Source organism: Nerophis ophidion, linkage group LG01 (assembly GCF_033978795.1).
Source record: "Nerophis ophidion isolate RoL-2023_Sa linkage group LG01, RoL_Noph_v1.0, whole genome shotgun sequence".
Classification (NCBI taxonomy): Eukaryota; Metazoa; Chordata; class Actinopteri; order Syngnathiformes; family Syngnathidae; genus Nerophis; species Nerophis ophidion.
In genome coordinates this window covers 49,289,339-49,308,111 of record NC_084611.1, presented here as the reverse complement: position 1 = coordinate 49,308,111, position 18,773 = coordinate 49,289,339, and the positions used below count along the sequence as shown (strand labels likewise).

At 40.0% G+C, this 18,773-nt stretch overlaps 1 protein-coding gene across 6 annotated transcripts in view; it reads left to right on the top strand.

The window, feature by feature from the left end:
• Positions 1-794: 794 nt before the first annotated feature.
• The window catches only part of LOC133556192 (RNA binding protein fox-1 homolog 2-like), a 115,009-nt gene continuing 97,030 nt past the window's right edge, over positions 795-18,773 (top strand). For 4 of the 6 annotated variants that reach the window (XR_009807475.1, XR_009807473.1, XM_061905889.1 and 1 more), the window contains exon 1: positions 970-1,875. Coding sequence is in view for 4 of the 6 variants with exons in the window: in XM_061905889.1 (XP_061761873.1) it covers positions 1,624-1,875 (252 nt within the window). In the remaining 2 variants the exon portion in view is untranslated. Of the gene's footprint in view, positions 890-966; positions 1,876-18,773 lie in introns of those variants that run through there. The other 2 variants (XM_061905914.1, XM_061905902.1) reach the window with 2 other exon arrangements.

Below are 18,773 nucleotides of genomic sequence, written 5' to 3'. Positions count from 1 at the left end.
TAAAACTAAGTATCTGGGGCACATCATTACTGATCTATTGGGTGATGATGATGACGTGTACAGACAGCGGCGTATGCTGTATGCCCAAGCCAACATGCTGAGAAAGAAATGTTATTATTGTAAAAATTATGTAAAGATCAACTTATTCAGAGCCTATTGCACTCCTTTGTATACTGCCCCCCCCTGTGGGTAAAGTATAAGCAGAAAAGCTTTCAGAAGCTGCAGGTTGCTTATGATTGTATGAGGCTTCTCCTGGGAATTCCAAGAAGCGCCAGTGCAAGCCAGATGTTTGTTAGTGTTGGGGTGCCCACTTTCTCAGCGTTGCTACGCAACCTTATGTATAAGTTTATGTGTAAGGCATCTGAGTCTGAAAATAACATAATCCCTGTGTTAACGAACCCCAGCTGCAGTTCTGTTAGATACTCATCTGGACTGTGGAACCATTGGCACACATGTTTGTATGTTAGAAACTGACATTTGGGCTTTGTTTCTTTTTATTGTTTTGTTTTTTAATGTTTTAATGTTTTGTTTTTAATGTTTTGTGTTGTGTTTTTTTATATGTTTAATGGATCTTAAGGTCTGCAATAAAAATTGATGATGAATATACTTGTAATACATAGCTGAAACTATCTGTGTTTAAGATAAAATAATAATAATAAAATGGCCTTAATGGAAAAAGTTTGGACACCCCTGAACTAAGTGAAAGTATTGATATTTTAAATTGAGCATCGAGATCCGAGCATAAAGATGTGGTATTCATTGATATCGATATTTCAGTATCGATCCGCACACCCCATTAGCCTTTGACCACTGGGTGTAATCCAAGCAGCAAAAATACGAGCGGAAACCAAGGCAAGACTGCATGACTCAACGCCAGCACCTTGCTTGTGTAAGAATTTAGGAATGATCTCTTTTAAGAACAAGACCTTAGGGCATAAAAAAACCCCGATCTGTAACGGGGGAATGTGTAAGATGGAGGGTTGGGAACGGGGCAGCATGCGGTCCGAACATGGCCGTCTTTCGGAGCGTTGAGTCCGACCCCCTCCGCCCCCGCCCCGCACCAACGTATGGAAGCACTGCGGCACGTTGCGCACACTAGCGGGCTGCGTTGGAAGGCAGAGCGGAAGACTGGCGAGAGGGAGGGGAGGTGGGCTTCTTTCTAGAACACGCCGCCAGAGAGCACACTACGGAGGCAGGAAGAGGGGAAAACAACCGGGACAGTGCGGACTAACATGGGCGGGAAGCAGCGCTCCTGAGCGGCTCCACTCGGCGTCAACCTCCGCTTGATCTTGCGGGGAAACGTGGCGGGGGCTTCGTCGTCTTGCGTGGGGATGTTGAGGCGCCAGGACAAGCGGCCATCGCTGTAGAGGAGACACAAGAAGTCTGTTCCTTATGGACGTTTGGCAGCCATTTATTGCGCTTCTTTAATTGGCTCCTTATGGCGAGAAACAGCATCGAGCGCTTTTAATAACAACAAGCGAGCAGGTTCGACTATTTGACCCGCGCAAAGTCAAGTATATCACGGTGTTAGTCGACATTGTTGGCACAAAGGCCGGGTTTTAACAAAGCGAGGCCTCCTCCGGTGCAGCGGGAAGACGAGGAGCGGAAGAGGCGTCTTGTTCAATGTTAATGTCGACCGACGTTGCATCCGTCATGCTGCCCGTGTCACGCGGACTCATGGAGCGGGAGAGGGAGCTGGACACCCTGGCCGGGGTGCACCCTGGCGCGGGCGGAGCCGCGGCGTCTGTGCGGGGAATGAAGCGAGGAGACCCGGAGCCGGATGGGCAGACGGCGGTGGCGCTGGTCGACTCCGTCGGGGCGGAGTGCAAGCGTCCCCGCATGGACGGCTCCGGGGGGATCGGCGAGGTTGGACAGGTAAGGGAACTGACGGTTGTTATTGCTGCATGCAATATGACTGAATCTCCATATTTGGCAAATATTGCACCTTTGCAATACCATAAATCACTGGTTCTCAACCTTTTTTTCAGTGATGTACCCCCTGTGAACATTGTTTTAATTCAAGTACCCCTTAATCAGAGCAAAGCATTTTTGGTTGAAAAAAAAAAAAGAGATAAAGAAGTAAAATACAGGACTATGTCATCAGTTTCTGATTGATTAAAAATTGTATAACAGTGCAAAATATTGCTCATTTGTAGTGGTCTTTCTTGAACTATTTGGAAAAAAAGATGTAAAAATAACTAAAAACAAGTGATTCAATTATAAATGCATATTTCTACACATAGAAGTAATCAACTTAAAGTACCCTCTTTGGGGATTGTAATAGAGATCCATCTGGATTCATCAACTTCATTCTAAATATTTTTTTCACAAAAAAAGAAATCTTTAACATCAATATTTATGGATCATGTCCACAAAAAATCTAGCTGTCAACACTGAATATTTCATTGATGTACCCCCTGTGAAATTTTTTTCAATTCAAGTACCCCCTAATCCGAGCAAAGCATTTTTGGTTGGGAAAAAAAGAGAGAAAAATAAAATACGGCACATTGTCATCAGTTTCCGATTTATTAAATTGTATAAAAGTGCAAAATATTCTTGAACTATCTGGAAAAAAAAAATTAAAATAACTAAAAACTTGTTGAAAAATAAACAAGTGATTCAATTATAAAGAAAGATTTGTACACATAGAAGTAATCATCAACTTAAAGTGCCCTCTTTGAGGATTGTAATAGAGATCCATCTGGATTCATCAATTTCATTCCAAACATTTCTTCACAAAAAAAATACATCTTTAACATCAATATTTACGGAACATGTACACAAAAATCTAACTGTCAACGCTGAATATTGCATTGTTGTATTTCTTTTCACAGTTTATGAACTTTTATTCATATTTTGTTGAAGTATTATTCAATAAATATATTTTTAAAGGATTTTTTAATTGTTGCTATTTTTACAATATTTTAAGAAAATCTCACGTACCCCTTGGCATACCTTCAAGTACCCCCAGGGGTACGCGTACCTCCATTTGAGAACCACTGCCCTAATTTACTGAAGGTTTTGCACAATTTCAGGTGCTCACAAACCCACATTGCCAATGTTGCATAAATTACCGATTTTGATTACATTTAGCATTACCTTCTAATATATAAAAACGCTCAGTATTGTGCAACAAAACTAAATGTACTGACAAATGTTTACTAGTGTGATCCTTGGGGGTTGTGGGTATATGAGGTAAACACAACGGGGTCACGGCTGCACCGTTGACTGTTTACACTGCAGACCAAAGTGGAACAAATCTCTTTTTTTTTTCTTTTTTTTTGCAACTAACTGTTTACACCACAAGTAAAATGCGATCTTAATCAGGCTCGAGTATAAATGCACACAGGCCCCAATGTGGCCCCTTGATGTCATTTGCATGTGTAGTTCACTAAAGTGAAAACAAAGAAAGTTGACTGGATTCTGTAAACAAACAAGGAAGTCGCTACTACTACTATGCAAAATAAAAGTCGCCACGACTTAAAAATGTGTGTTTTTACATGACAATAATGTAAGCATGGATGTATAAATTGTAATATATTTGGAAGGATTGTAATCTTTTAATGGCTGTTAAGTAGAAGGGAAGTGAATTATATTTATATAGCGCTTTTCTCTAGTGACTCAAAGCGCTTTACATAGTGAAACCCAATATCTAAATTACATTTAAACCAGTGTGGTTGGCACTTGGAGCAGGTGGGTAAAGTGTCTTGCCCAAGGACACAACGGCAGTGACTAGGATGGCGGAAGCGGGAATCAAACCTGCAACCCTCAAGTTGCTGGCACGGCCGCTCTACCAACCGAGCTATGTCGCCCACACTAGTGTAAGTGTAAGTAGAGGACACACTGACATCAGATCCACGCTAGCTCTATTTTTCAACTCATTTAAACAATGTACGTTACATGTAGACAGATACGCAACACTTCAACAATAGCTATCTCTACGGAATCAAAATATATATTCATGTATAACAGAGGTAGGCAAATATTTGGACTCAGGGGGCCACAATGAGAGAAAAAACTGTATCTGGGGGGCCAATGTGTATGTGTGTCCAATGATATACCATATTTCCTTGAATTGCCGCAAGGGCGCTAATTAATTTAAAACCTCTTCTCACTCCGGCGCTTACCAAAGGTATGCGGTAAATTTAGGCCTGTACTTATAAATTTGAGTGTGATGTAACGATACCATCATGAAAAGCACATTTAATAAAATTTTTTTTATTATGGTCCATGCACAGCTCCTTCTGATCAAAAGCATCGATAACTTGTTTATAGAAGTCTTCCTTATCTTCAGTTTTAAAAGTCTCTCCGTCTCGACAGATTGTCATTTATTACCTCCTGCTTTGATTGAAAGTCCAGTTATGAAAACTGTTTTATTTTAGATATGTAATCCTCCATGTTAAAAGTGCAAGCGAGAGGAAAAAATAAACGATCGCTGCTCATTCTTGCTGCTTGTTGTCACTTCTTCTGCAGCCGATTAGTAGCAAGAAGGATCACTAGCGCCCTCTACCACCAGGAGGCGGGAGTCATTTTAATGAATCATATTTGACACACGCAGCTACGGTATATTAATAAAACATAGCTGCTTACTATTCTTTTTAGCATATTCAAAAGCTTGGACCTTAAATCCTACTGAATAGCTCTTAATCTTCTTCCCTTTATGCGATTTCAAATGATTGAAATCAGCCTCCTCCATTTTGAAAATGATGACAGGTGAAGTGTCACTCGTGACGTGACGAGTTTGACCATGCGGAAATTCTAGGCATATGCTAATTATTTGGCGTAACGAGTTTGACCTGGCGGAAATTCTAGGATTGCACTAATAAAAATAATATTTTGCGAAACGAGTTTGACCCGGCGTTAATCCTGATCCGGCGGTAATGCTAAGCATGCGCTAATTATTTTGCGAAACGAGTTTGACCCGGCAGTAATTCTAGGCAGGCGCATACTATATACCCGGCGGCAATTCAAGGAAATACGGTATACACAATCAGCTGTCAAAATCTGCTGTACAGTATTGATTGATTGCTTGAGAAGTTTATTGAAATCTTAAATAACTGAATCCATGTAATGTCTATGTGTGTATGGGTCCTTTTTTCCCGGAACACTAATACCAAAAATCACAATGTCTGATAGAATTCTAAAAATAGACCACCTCAAAAAACAGAATGGAACTTGACGGTTTTTTACAGAATGGGACACCCAAAATGTACATGAAAATAAAAAAAGTGGTATTTACAATATTAACTATGAAGAATAAAACACTGAATATTAACAACATTTGAACACATTTTACTTTTCAGACCAGCTCCTCCAGAGACAATTTTTACAATCAAGCAAAACACAACAAAAATGTAACAAACCACAAAATATGAATGCAAAGTTTAATACACACAATATGATATACTATCATTTTCTGTGCAGAAATTTGTTGCAAAAATTTGCTTCCGCATCTAATTCTGACACAGGTGTTTCAGTGTGGCTGCTCTGAAAACAAGCCCCACCCACTCTGCTTTGTTCTTCGTCAAATACTGTATAACTCTTATATCAACCAAAAGCGCAGATTTCAACCAATGAAATAATTTCTATAGTTCAAGACTTATGCCATTTAAAAACAACAGTGCACGTCATAATGGCAAATACACTTTTGATGTTTAAGATCTAAAAAACGATGTAGAACATCGGGCGGGCCGAATTGAAAATCTTAATGGGCCGTATTTTAGCCCAGGTGTGTCATGTGACATATAGCCTCTTATTTACACACTATTGACCAGTGAAAGGCCAAAAATTTTGCGGCTGAAAATCGACTTTGATCACTGAAACAAAAATGTCGAGCCCGGATGTTGTGATGAAATATATCCACTTCGACTGACCTACCAGCCGCCTCTTTTTCCGCGCACACGAATTCTGTAAAAGTCACAATTTAAACTGAAGTCACATTAGAAAAGATCACATTCCTAACTGATTCGGACAACCTTCTGAAGCCAAAAGATCATATTTGAAGCACTTTGGAGCGTTTAGACCGGCAAAAAAATATCCGCTCCGTGTCATTTAGAAGCGAAACAATCTGATTTGGTTTGCAGAGTAAACACGGCCCTTCACTCTCCAACTCACGCTTAGACCAACGTTCTACACTCGGGTTGTACGGTACACCGGTACTGGTATAGTACCGTGATACTAATAAATCATATTCTGTATTTTACCGTCTCTAAAAAGTACTGGTCTCCCCCAACTCCCCCTCCTTTTTGATAGGTAAATAAATGACACAATATGTTTCAGACTAATTAGGAGTCTTTGTTTGTTTACTTACTACTAAAAGACAAGTTGTCTAGTATGTTCAACATTTTATTTAAGGACTAAATGACAATAATAAACATATGTTTCATGTACACTGACATTTTTTGTTCAAATAAATACAATATTTTTATTTTTTGTGGTCCCCTTTACTTAGAAAAGTATCGAAATACATTTTGGTACCGGTACTGAACCGTTCAAGATGGTCCCCTGCTGGCCCCAATATGGACTGAACTCTCACACTACTATGCTAGATCCACTATGGACTGGACTCTCACACTATTATGTTAGATCCACTATGGACTGGGCTCTCACTATTATGTTAGATCCAATATGGACTGGATTCTCACACTATTATGTTAGATCCACTATGGACTGGACTCTCACACTATTATGTTAGATCCACTATGGACTGGACTCTCACACTATTATGTTAGATCCAGTATGGACTGGACTCTCACACTATTATGTTAGATCCACTATGGACTGGACTCTCACACTATTATGTTAGATCCACTATGGACTTGACTCTCATAATACTATGTTAGATCCACTATGGACTGGACTCTCACGCTATTATGTTAGATCCAATATGGACTGGACTCTCACACTATTATGTTAGATCCAATATGGACTGGACTCTCACACTATTATGTTAGATCCAGTATGGACTGGACTCTCACACTATTATGTTAGATCCACTTTGGACTGGACTCTCACAATACTATGTTAGATCCACTATGGAGTGGACTCTCACACTATTATGTTAGATCCACTATGGACTGGACTCTCACTCTATTATGTTAGATCCACTATGGACTGGACTGTCACAATATTATGTTAGATCCACTATGGACTGGGCTCTCACAATATTATGTTAGATCCACTATGGACCGGACTCTCACTATTATGTTAGATCCACTATGGACTGGACTCTCACTATTATGTTAGATCCACTATGGACTGGACTCTCACCATTATGTTAGATGCACTATGGACTGGACTCTCACAATATTATGTTAGATCCACTATGGACTGGACTCTCACACTATTATGTTAGATCCACTATGGACTGGACTCTCATACTATTATGTTAGATCCACTATGGACTGGACTCTCACTCTATTATGTTAGATCCATTATGGACTGGACTCTCACACTATTATGTTAGATCCAGTATGGACTGGACTCTCACACTATTATGTTAGATCCACTTTGGACTGGACTCTCACAATACTATGTTAGATCCACTATGGAGTGGACTCTCACACTATTATGTTAGATCCACTATGGACTGGACTCTCACTCTATTATGTTAGATCCACTATGGACTGGACTTTCACAATATTATGTTAGATCCACTATGGACTGGGCTCTCACAATATTATGTTAGATCCACTATGGACCGGACTCTCACTATTATGTTAGATCCACTATGGACTGGACTCTCACTATTATGTTAGATCCACTATGGACTGGACTCTCACCATTATGTTAGATGCACTATGGACTGGACTCTCACAATATTATGTTAGATCCACTATGGACTGGACTCTCACACTATTATGTTAGATCCACTATGGACTGGACTCTCATACTATTATGTTAGATCCACTATGGACTGGACTCTCACTCTATTATGTTAGATCCATTATGGACTGGACTCTCACACTATTATGTTAGATCCACTATGGACTGGACTCTCACTCTATTATGTTAGATCCACTATGGACTTGACTCTCATTCTATTATGTTAGATCCACTAAGGACTGGACTTTCACAATACTATGTTAGATCCACTCGACGTCCATTGCACTGGTCGCCCTGGGGTGGATCCCCGCATCTGCGGTCCCCTCCAAGGTTTCTAATTGTCCCATTGGGTTGAGTTTTTCCTTGCCCCGATGTGGGATCTGAGCTGAGGATGTCATTGTGGCTTGTGCAGCCTTTTGAGACACTTGTGATTTGGGGCTATATAAGTAAACATTGATTGATTGATATCGGTATCGGGACAACACTATTCTACACTGCTCAGAAAAAGGCCATTGACCTATTTTCCTCCAAATACCGCCTTCTTGTGGCAAATGCTAAAATATGCATTTGACTGAGGGTTGCAGTGTAGAGTTAGAACATGCTCTGCACGTCATTAAAGTGTTTTATTTATGTCCAAGTGGCCTGTGAGGAGACAGGCAGCTATTTTCCTGCGGCGGCAACACAGGTGAAGTGGGCTGTTTGGGAAGATGAATGACTGCTGCTCCGTGCAGACATGCTGCCGCTGAGTGCTGACGGCCAGCTTTAATGCACTTAAAGTAGGTGCGTGCGTGCGTGCGTGCGTGTGTGTGTGTGTGTTTGTTTGTGTGAGAGATTGAAGAGAAGCGCAGATCAATAGCGACGGCCTCTAAAATGTATTGAACGTGAGCTTGTTGGACAGTGCGGAAATGAAAGAGTTGGCAATGGCCGCCGTGTTGGTGCAGGAACAGATTTTCCCTATCACTGGCAGCAAAGAGGCTTTGTTTGCGGCTAATGGGATCAGGTCTCACACTGGAGGGGGCATTATAAACACACTGATCCCTGATATCCTTATCTAAGGCCGAGCACTCACACAGCACTCCTACGATACATACATACATACATGAATGAGTCCATTTGTTTAAAAAAATCATACTACTTTTTAGTCAGTCAAAAGTCACTGGTGCCACTTTGGAACATAGTTTGAGTACCATGCTTGTTAAAGATGCTGAAACTGCCGTCAATTCCAGTCTATAACACACCACTTTTTCTCTACGCTTTGAACCCTGCAGTTAGGGCTGGGCGATACCGCCTTTTATTCTAGCTTCATATTTTTTGGTAGGGGTGTAACGGTACGTGTATTTGTACTGAACCGTTTCAGTACGGGGGTTTCGGTTCGGTGCGGAGGTGAACCGAACGAGTTTCCAGACAGACATATTAAGTAGCGCAAACAATACTCAAAATGCCGGACTTTTGAGGCATTTAAGAAACTCTGCCCTGACATCCACGCAAAAGAGGACATGTCCGGTGAAAAGAGGACGTATGGTCAGTCTATCCTATTTGCTAGCATGCAAGCAGCGACCGGGCTAGGATAGACTGACCATACGTCCTCTTTTCACCGGACTTGTCCTCTTTTGCGGGGCTGTCAGGGCAGAGTTTCTTTAATGCCTCAAATGTCCGGCATTTTGAGTTATAGTTGTGTGTACACTGAAAAAAGTGACTTTTTGGTGCTGTAAACTCTATTAGAGTAACTGTCATAATTTATACCTAATATTTTTAACATTCAGTAAGAACTAGAGTTTCTTAAGTAAAATTAAACATTTTATTAACATAGTACATGAATTATGGGGGAAGAGTAAGTTTTACTTATGTTTCATCATACTATTTAAATGTTTAATAGTTGTACATACATAAACCTAAAAATATTACATAAACTTTACTCTGAAAATCTAGTGTTTTGAAACGCATGCACGACGCATGCGCACAGCACAACAGGCTCTGGCCGACTGGCTCTGCTCCGGCCGTTAGGATCACTTCACAGCATTGCAAGGTGGCATTATGGGTAATTCTTTACTTGTGTTTATAATGTGTTACATAGTCGATGTTCTCCAGAAATGTATTTGGTGTGGGTTCACAGAGTGTGGCGCATATTAGTAAGAATGTTAAAGTTGTTTATATCACAACCGTCAGTGTAAAAGGTATGGCTGTTGACCAAGTATGCATTGCAATCATATATTAGAAGCAGTGAAACGCATGCGTCCTTTTGGCACGTAGACAGCATGGTGTAAAAGTGGGCGCGATGACATGCTGAAAAGCGGTGGTCCTCAACCGCCGGGCCGCGGCCGCAGAATAATTTTTTATTGAATTATTTTTTGTCAGACTCATTTTTTTGCTGCACGCTATTGATAAGAGCAGGAGTGAGAAGAGGTTTTAAAATAATTAGCGCTCCGACGGCTATTCAAGGAAATACGGTATATAAAATGTACTTAAAATTTTTATTAAAATGATGTTCCTGCCGATGAAAAACAAGTAGACTTTACTTAATTTGTTTAAATAAATATAACTTAAAACTTGGATGTAATTGAGTAACTGTTACTTAATATCTTCACAACTGTTATGTTATATGGTAAGTAGAATTTACTTGATACTGGCAAGTGAGTGTTACTTGATAATGCAGCAATAAATTTTACTTAAATCATTTGCATACAAATACTTACAATATTTTTTTCAAGTAAATCTTATGAGTTATTTTTTTCAGTGTATTAACAACGTACGTTCAGGGTTAAGAAGGGGTTAAAAACAAAATACATTGTGCGCGCACCAGGAGCTTTCGTGAGGGAGGGGCAGAGACAGAGAGAGCGAGATAGTTGTGATAAACGCGCATGTGTCGCCAGGCTCTGCTTTTTATCCATTGATTTATCAGATTTAATTACTTATTATTTATAGCAGGGGTGTCAAAAGTGTGCTCTGGAGGCCATTTGTGGCCCATAGCTAATGTTTTAAAGGCCCACGGCACATTCTAAATATACAATTAAAATAAACAAAAACATAACTGATAGTAAAACAAAAAAGCTTGAAGGTTAAATGTAATTTTGAAAAAGTTGCAATGTTGACTAATAAAACAAAGCTGTTTTTTTTTCTTTCAGACTGTCATTGCTCAAAACATTATATTGAATCAAAATCAATGTTATTATGAATTATTGACCTATCCAAGGTTCCCATTACTTCACATCAAATATTCCACTAAGAAAAATATTTTTAGTGGAAGATTTTGCAAATTTGGTGAATAAATAACCCCAAAAATATATTTTGTTTTTTTCTTACTGTACCGGAAATGAACCGAACCGTGACCTCTGAACCGAGGTACGTACCAGACCGAAATTTTTGTGTGTGTATACCCCCGGGGTTTGGTGCAAGCGGGGGTGAATATTGTAGCCCGGAAGAGTTAGGGATGCATGGGATTCTGGGTATTTCTTCCGTTCTGTTTATGTTGTGTTACAGTGAGGATGTTCTCCCGAAATGTGTTTGTCATTCTTGTTTGGTGTGGGTTCACAGTGTGGCGCATATTAGTAAGAGTGTTAAAGTTGTTTATATAACAACTCTCAGTGTAACCTGTATGGCTGTTGAACAAGTATGCCTTGTAGTCACTTTCGTACGTCAACAGAGGTTGCATACTACATGTGACCGGCTGGCACGCAGATTGCATGGTGTTAAAGCGGGCGCGACGACAAGTTTTAGAGGACTTTAAAGGCATTGCCATCACGTCAAGCCCACAATGTTATCGACTAGGTGAAAATCGGAGAATATTGACCTCGGGTGATCTCTGGGAGAGGCAATAAACTCTGGAGATCTCTCGGGATAATGGGGGGGATTGGCAATTATGCAGCCGAGCCACACTAAAGTGATCAAAAAGCCGCATGCGGCTCCGGAGCCGCGGTTTGCCGACCCCTGGCTTATAGTAACAATATCACTCATATTTGGTTCATTTTCAGGTCACAACGTAAATGGAGTATTGTTAGCACTTTCTGGATGTTTTTTACAGCGTATAATGAGAGGACACTCTGTCTGTTGCCTCAATTGTTAGATATGTATCTACGTTACTTCATCTTCATTGGTCACTTTATAAGTTTTACAATATAACTAAAAAAATTCTTACTTACTAAAGCGTGCCATGTGTGATGTCTGTAGGAGTGTTTTCATGCATATTTGTACCTGCTATTGTAAAGTAATCAAGCTGGCTAAAATACTAACAGAGTGTCTGTTTGCATTATTAACATACAATTTCATACTTTTTGTATAGTTTCAATTTCACAAAATCCTCAGTAAATTCACCAAAACGTCACCGTGGAGTTATTGAGTCTGTTTAGCTAATTGGAGAGCTAACTTGCGCAGCTAGCGGGTCCTTGACGATGACTTCTGTTTTGTTTGATCGGCCCTTTTACTGCCCTGTTACAGACACCGTTTGGAAACAAATAAGGTATGTAAATAAACATTTACAAAATAACGTACATATCTGCGACTCGTAGTCTGGTCCGGCTAATACATGGAAAAATATTCTTCTTCTAGAATTTAGTGGGTGTGGTTTGTATACCGGTGTGACCTGTAGTTCGGAAAATGTTTGGTAAATATTACAGTTTAACGGTGAAATCTATTGTGATGGATAACTTGCTTTAAAATTATAAGTCAAACATATTTGACATTTTTATTTCATTTGAACAAGAAACTGTTTAAATGTAAGATACATTTGTTAGATAATATCAAAGTAAATGTCTTTTTGTTTCCATCAAAATTGAAAGAACAAATACATTGAATAAGAAAAGTTCAAGTACTTTAATGACTTGAGTCCCAGGTGTTCACGAACCAAATAAAAGTTTGACACCTGTGCCGTCAACATAAGGCGCCATAACGTAAAGTGCACCTCCAGATAATGTGATTTTTACAGAATGGTGCAACACTACTTTGGCGTTGAAGCAGTCAAAGTCCGAGACATGGCAATAAAAAGCATACCACTTCCTATGGAATTCAGTAAGTGGAAAATATTAGTCTGGAACCCTTCCTGAACTTTGACCTCTCAGTGCTGTAAAGAGCTACGTCCATTAGTGGTGGAGGGCCCGTGTTCTTGTTAACACTATCATGGCCATCACAATACTTCTCATGTAATCAAGAGGGGGGAAGCATTCGGTTCTAAGAGTTGAAGCCATGATTTAGTTTCCTGCAACAACAGGGACACCCTTTTACCCTTAAAGATGTCCACAACACCCCTGCTTGTCCCCCATGAGTTGGCCCCTGGCTAATGTTGCCATCAGGTTGTCTGTTCCAATATCCATCCGGCGTGTTTGCTGAGCGTCCATGTTTAGCTGTCACTGCGTGTCGGAATCCAGCCTCTCTCTCTAACCTAATAAGGTCTGGCCCGGGTTTGACAAGTCTGAGGACAAACGACCTGACTGGGATGTCACCCCGGACTCCCTGCGCTGGTGTAATCAAATTAAAGCGTCAGCAAAGGGAAATTGATTCAAAAGGGTTTGAATACCTTTCAGGTTAGAACACTGATGACATCTATTAAACAGACAAGAAGCAAGGAGTCTTGCAGAGACAGAGTTCAATTTGGCTCAATGAGGAGAGACGTATTGGGCTGTGCTCTTAGTTACAGCTCCAACCTACGCTCTAAGGTTCAGTTCCCACGTGCTCCTCCATTTATTCGGGAGGTCCCTGGTTACATCACTGAGGGTTCTGCTGAAGGAAGGGGGGTCATCTCAACAGCCCCAGTTAGACACAATATATGATTATTCAGAAATGCAAACATGCTGACACTTGTGATATCGACCTGTCTCTGCTTTGTCTGCGTCACAGTATTCAATGTTTTCCCTTGGCAGTCAGCAGGCCGAGTCTGGACAAAAACACTGATACGAGAGGACTCGCAATCTTTGGATGTTTTTCTGAGGATTTAATTCTTCCATTTGTTACCAGATTGGCACCTTCTTTCTCTCGTATTACCACTCGCACCGCTCCGCTAGCACCACAGCTAACTTTACCCATGCTGCTACCTTTCTGCTCGGCAAGGGTTAGTATGACGTTGCATGTATGTGACGATTGTAAGAAACTGCGCTTGTTTTATGTCTCTGTGAGGAGAGACAAGAAAGAGTGAGAAGAGTCTGTAGTTTAATGCCTGTATATAGAACGTATACTCCAATACTCACGAAATTGTAATTTTCTACATCGCACAGAGACAAAACCCGCGATATATCAAGGGTATTCAAGCGGTGATGTGTAATCTCTGTCGAAACAAACAGCGGTGAAATTTTTCCTGTTTTATTTCTATAAAAAGCACGTGTTAAAAGTGCAATTCTATGTTGATGATGTGCATTTATTCGGGAGGAAAAAATTGAAGGTAATGAAAAAATAATTTTCCCCTAAAATACTCTGAGGCTTAAAGGCTTAGTGGCCACATGCGTGGACAGCACCTTTTAGTTCTTATTTCCAAAATGGTGTACACTATTGAATTGGGGTCTTATGGCCACTTATGTGGACACTTAAACTGCCATCTGGTGGTGTCAGAAGAGTATAACATACAATGGAATTTGGAAAAAAAAAAGTATAAAAATAAGAATTAGCATGTCACTCAACATGAAGTACACATTTGTGTACTTATGGACTAAGTACATCATATCGAAAGATGATTCGTAGTTTTTATTCTAATTAGGCTCCAATAAGCCCAAATTGCAAAGAGAAAAAAAAAGCATGTAAACAAACAGCTTGGGCCTTAATAAGTTTATAAAGTTGTATTTTATATGATTAATTGACCACTTTCTTTCCCTTTTTAGATAGACTAAATACAATTGAACTTGTTTTTGTCGCTAAACTGCGTATTCTTTGAAAGGGAATAATATATGTGTCTGTGCTTGTATGGAAGTGATGTCCACTCCTTATGTTTGTGTGCAAATAAACATTTCTACTTTCAGCAGCTTCCAAAATCCACTTCACAGTCTCCTTGAAAAAAAGTGTTTGCCGTGGGACGTCAGGCGCGTGTGAAGCACGCTGCAGGAACATAAACACCAGCTCGCACATAAGTGTTCTGTGGACGGGTGATGGCAGCTTAGCAGGGATGTAGGATGTCAGAAAATCCACTTCAACTGTGTTCTCAACACACCATCAGAAAGAAGGAAATGTTCTTGTGCAAGTACTGAAAATTCCTGCTACTATTTTTCCAAAGCCTTGAAGTCTGCGGCTTATAAAACGGTGCGGCTAATTTGTGGATTTTTCTTTGCCGCCAGCCATGATGCAAATATTTAAAAACAAACAAACATGCAAATACACTGAAAAAGGGTTTTGTTTGCTATGGCACCATCTTTTGTCAAGTTTGCTCACTGCAAATGCCAACAAGTGTTTCCTGCTGTTTAAAGATTTGAGCCAAAAGTACAAGTCTTCTATTCGTTCATAGCGTGTCTACTTACCCTATTTCCTTGAATTGCTGCCGGGGCGCTAATAATTTAAAACCTCTTCTCACTCCGGCGTTTACCAAAGGCATGCGGTAAAGGCAAGCATGCGCTAATTATTTTAAAACCTCTTCTCACTCCGGCGTTTACCAAAGGCATGCGGTAAATTTAGGCCTGCGCTTAAAAATTGAGTGTGATGTAAGGATACCATCATGAAAAGTATTTGAATAAAAAAACGTTATTATGGCCTTACCTTTACTTATAAATGAAGTCCATGTGCAGCTCCTTCTGATCAAAAGCATCGATAACTTGTTTATAGAAGTCTTCCTTATCTTTCTTCAGTTTTAAAAATCTCTCTGTCTCGATGGAGATCTTTCTTCATGACCTCCTGCTTCGATTGAAAGTCCAGTTTAGAAAACTGTTTTATTTCAGTTATGTAATCCTCCATGTTAAAAGTGCAAGCGAGAGGAAAAAATAAACGATCACTGCTCATTCTTGCTGCTTGTTGTCACTTCTCCTGCAGCCGAGTAGTCGCAAGAAGGATCACTAGCGCCCTCTACCACCAGGAGGCGGGAGTCATTTAATGACTCATATTTGACACACGCTGCTACGGTATATTAATAAAACATAGCTGCTTACTGTTCTTTTCAGCATATTCAATGGCTTGGACCTTAAATCCTACTGAATAGCTCTTAATCTTCTTCCCTTTATGCGATTTCAAATGATTGAAATCAGCCTCCTCCATTTTGAAAATGATGACAGGTGAAGTGTCACTCGTGACGTGACAAGTTTGACCCGGCGAAAATTCTAGGCATATGCTAATTATTTGGCGAAACGAGTTTGACCCGGCGGATATTCTACACATGCGCTAATAAAATAATATTTTGCAAAACGAGCCGGCGGTAATGCTAAGCATGCGCTAATTATTTTGCGAAACGAGTTTGACCCCGCAGTAATTCTAGCTAGGCGCATACTATATACCCGGCGGCAATTCAAGAAAATACGGTATATGGATTCTTCATTTTTAACTCTAAGCAACATTTGTGAGTTTTACAATATAACCAAAACAATTCTTTCTTACTGAAGCGTCCCATGTGTGACGTCTGTAGGAGTGTATCATGCATATTTGTACGTGCTATCGTAGTGTCATCAAGCTTGCCTCGTTTGCATTAGCTAATATGCTAACACTTTTACAAGTGTCTATATCAGTGTTTTTCAACCTTTTTTGAGCCAAGAGACTTTTTTTTTAATGAAAAAAAAAATACGGAGGCACACCACCAGTGGACAAGGCTATAAAAATGAAACTCCACCAGGTTGAAGTGCCTTATTTTGGGTTTGTTGTTGTTTTCCAGTGTGTAGTGCTTCAAGTTTCTGTCTTGCGCTGTTATTTTGGTAGCCTTTCCTGTTTTGTTGGTGTTTCCCTGTAGCAGCTTCATGCCTTCCCTTTGAGTGCTATTCCCTGCACCGGCTTTGTTTTCGCAATTAAGACTGTTTTAGTTGTGCGGACGCTATCCTTCTTTGTGGGGACACTGTAGAACAGGGGTAGGGAACCTATGGCTCTAGAGCCAGATGTGGCTCTTTTGATGACTGCATCCGGCTCTCAGATAAATCTCAGCTGACATTGCTTAACAGTGTTAAAAATAACCCCGTATCAAGACTACAAAGACATCAGCAAAACCACGCAGCACCAAAAGTCGCATTAATGGTAAGAAGCATTTTATTTATTATTGGTTATCTTCAGAATAACAATGTTATTTAAAAGAATAAGAGACTTATCATACTCTAAACATGTTGGTCTTTCTTAAAAATGCACGCATTTAGTTGTATTCAATGTTAAAAAAATATTATATGGCTCTCACGGAAATACATTTTAAAATATTGGGCTTTCATGGCTCCCTCAGCCAAAAAGGTTCCCGACCCTTGCTGTAGATTGTCATGTCAGGTCTGGATGTACGCCGTCTCCGCTCCACATGCTTTGTAAGTCTTTGCTGTTGTCCAGCATTCTGTCTTTCTTTACTTTGCAGGCAGTTCAGTTTTATTTTCGTTCTGCATAGCTTTCCCTAAGCTTCAATGCCTTTTCTTTGGGGCACTTACCTTTTTTTTATTTTTGGTTTAAAAGTTAGATACCTTTTTACCCACACGCTGCCTCCCGCTGTCTGTTGCATATTGTGATCATGACAAACCATGTTCCCGACATCTACAAAGCAATTGGCTACCTGCTACCAATTTTTAACTGAATTAGGTGAAATGACATAATCTCCCATGGCACACCAGACTGTATCTCACGGCACAGTGGTCGAAAAACACTGCTCTATATTAGTGTTATTAACTTACAATCACATTCTTTTTGTTTTGTTTCTCTTTCAAAAATTCCTCCAGTAAATTCACCAAAACGTCACCGTGGAGTTATTGAGTATGTGTAGCTGATTGAAGAGCTAGCTTGCGCAGCTAGCGGGTCCATGACCATGACTGACGTTTTGTTTGATCCGCCGTTTTACTGCCGTGTTACAGACACCGTTTGGAAACAATTAGGGTATGTAAATCAACATTAACAAAATATTTGTGTGTAAATAAGTCATTTCACAACGTATAATCTGCCACTTATAGTCCGGTGCGACTAATATCTGGAAAACATTTTTTTAATCCAAAAATGTAGTAAATTTGGACCCAGTTTATCAGACAGTAGCATGAGAGAGCGTGTCTAAACTTCTGATGACGTATGTTTGTCACCAGTTTAGCTGGATACAGTCTATAGAAGTCAATATGGCTGACCCAGACTGAAGGCTAAAATGTCTTGAAGTCTGAAAAGTTGTCTTAAAGTGGAATTAGTTAAAAGTCAGGCCAGTATAAAGTCTTTCAGAAATAATCCTGTAGTCCTACCAAGCACTGTAAAATCCAACGATCCGCTCTTCTTTGACACCACAACAAACACTTTATGTTTTATATTATTTTTTGCCAATAATAATAATAATAATAATGTTAGTAAATTAACTACCGTATGTTACGGACCATAGGGCGTGCCGGATTATAAAACGCGCTGCCGATGAATGCTCTATTTTTTATCTTTTTTCATACATAAAGCGCACCGGATTATGAGGCGCATTAAAGAAGTTCTTTTTTTCTAAATGTAAAAGACTTCCCTGTGGTCTACATAACTTGTAATGGTGGTTCTTTTCTCAAAATGTTGCATGGATGATGTTTTACACATCATCTTCAAGTCACTTTCTGACAGTCTCTTCTTGTGGGCGGTCTTATTTACGTGCCTCCACTTCGTCAGCGTCCATCTTTGTTGTAGCGGTGTAGCGTGCAAGGACGGGAGTGGAAGAAGTGGGAAAAGTCGGCGCTAACTGTTTTAATGACATTCAGACTTCAATCAATAATGTAGTAGCATCTCCTCATACGTGGCTGACTAGTGCAACAACAACGCCCGGAATGTGTCCCGTCAAAAACCATCCGACATGAACTCTCTAATAACTAAAGTTCCTTGGGTGAATAATGTCAACTCACTACACCGGTATGTTTTAGTGCTTACATAGCGAG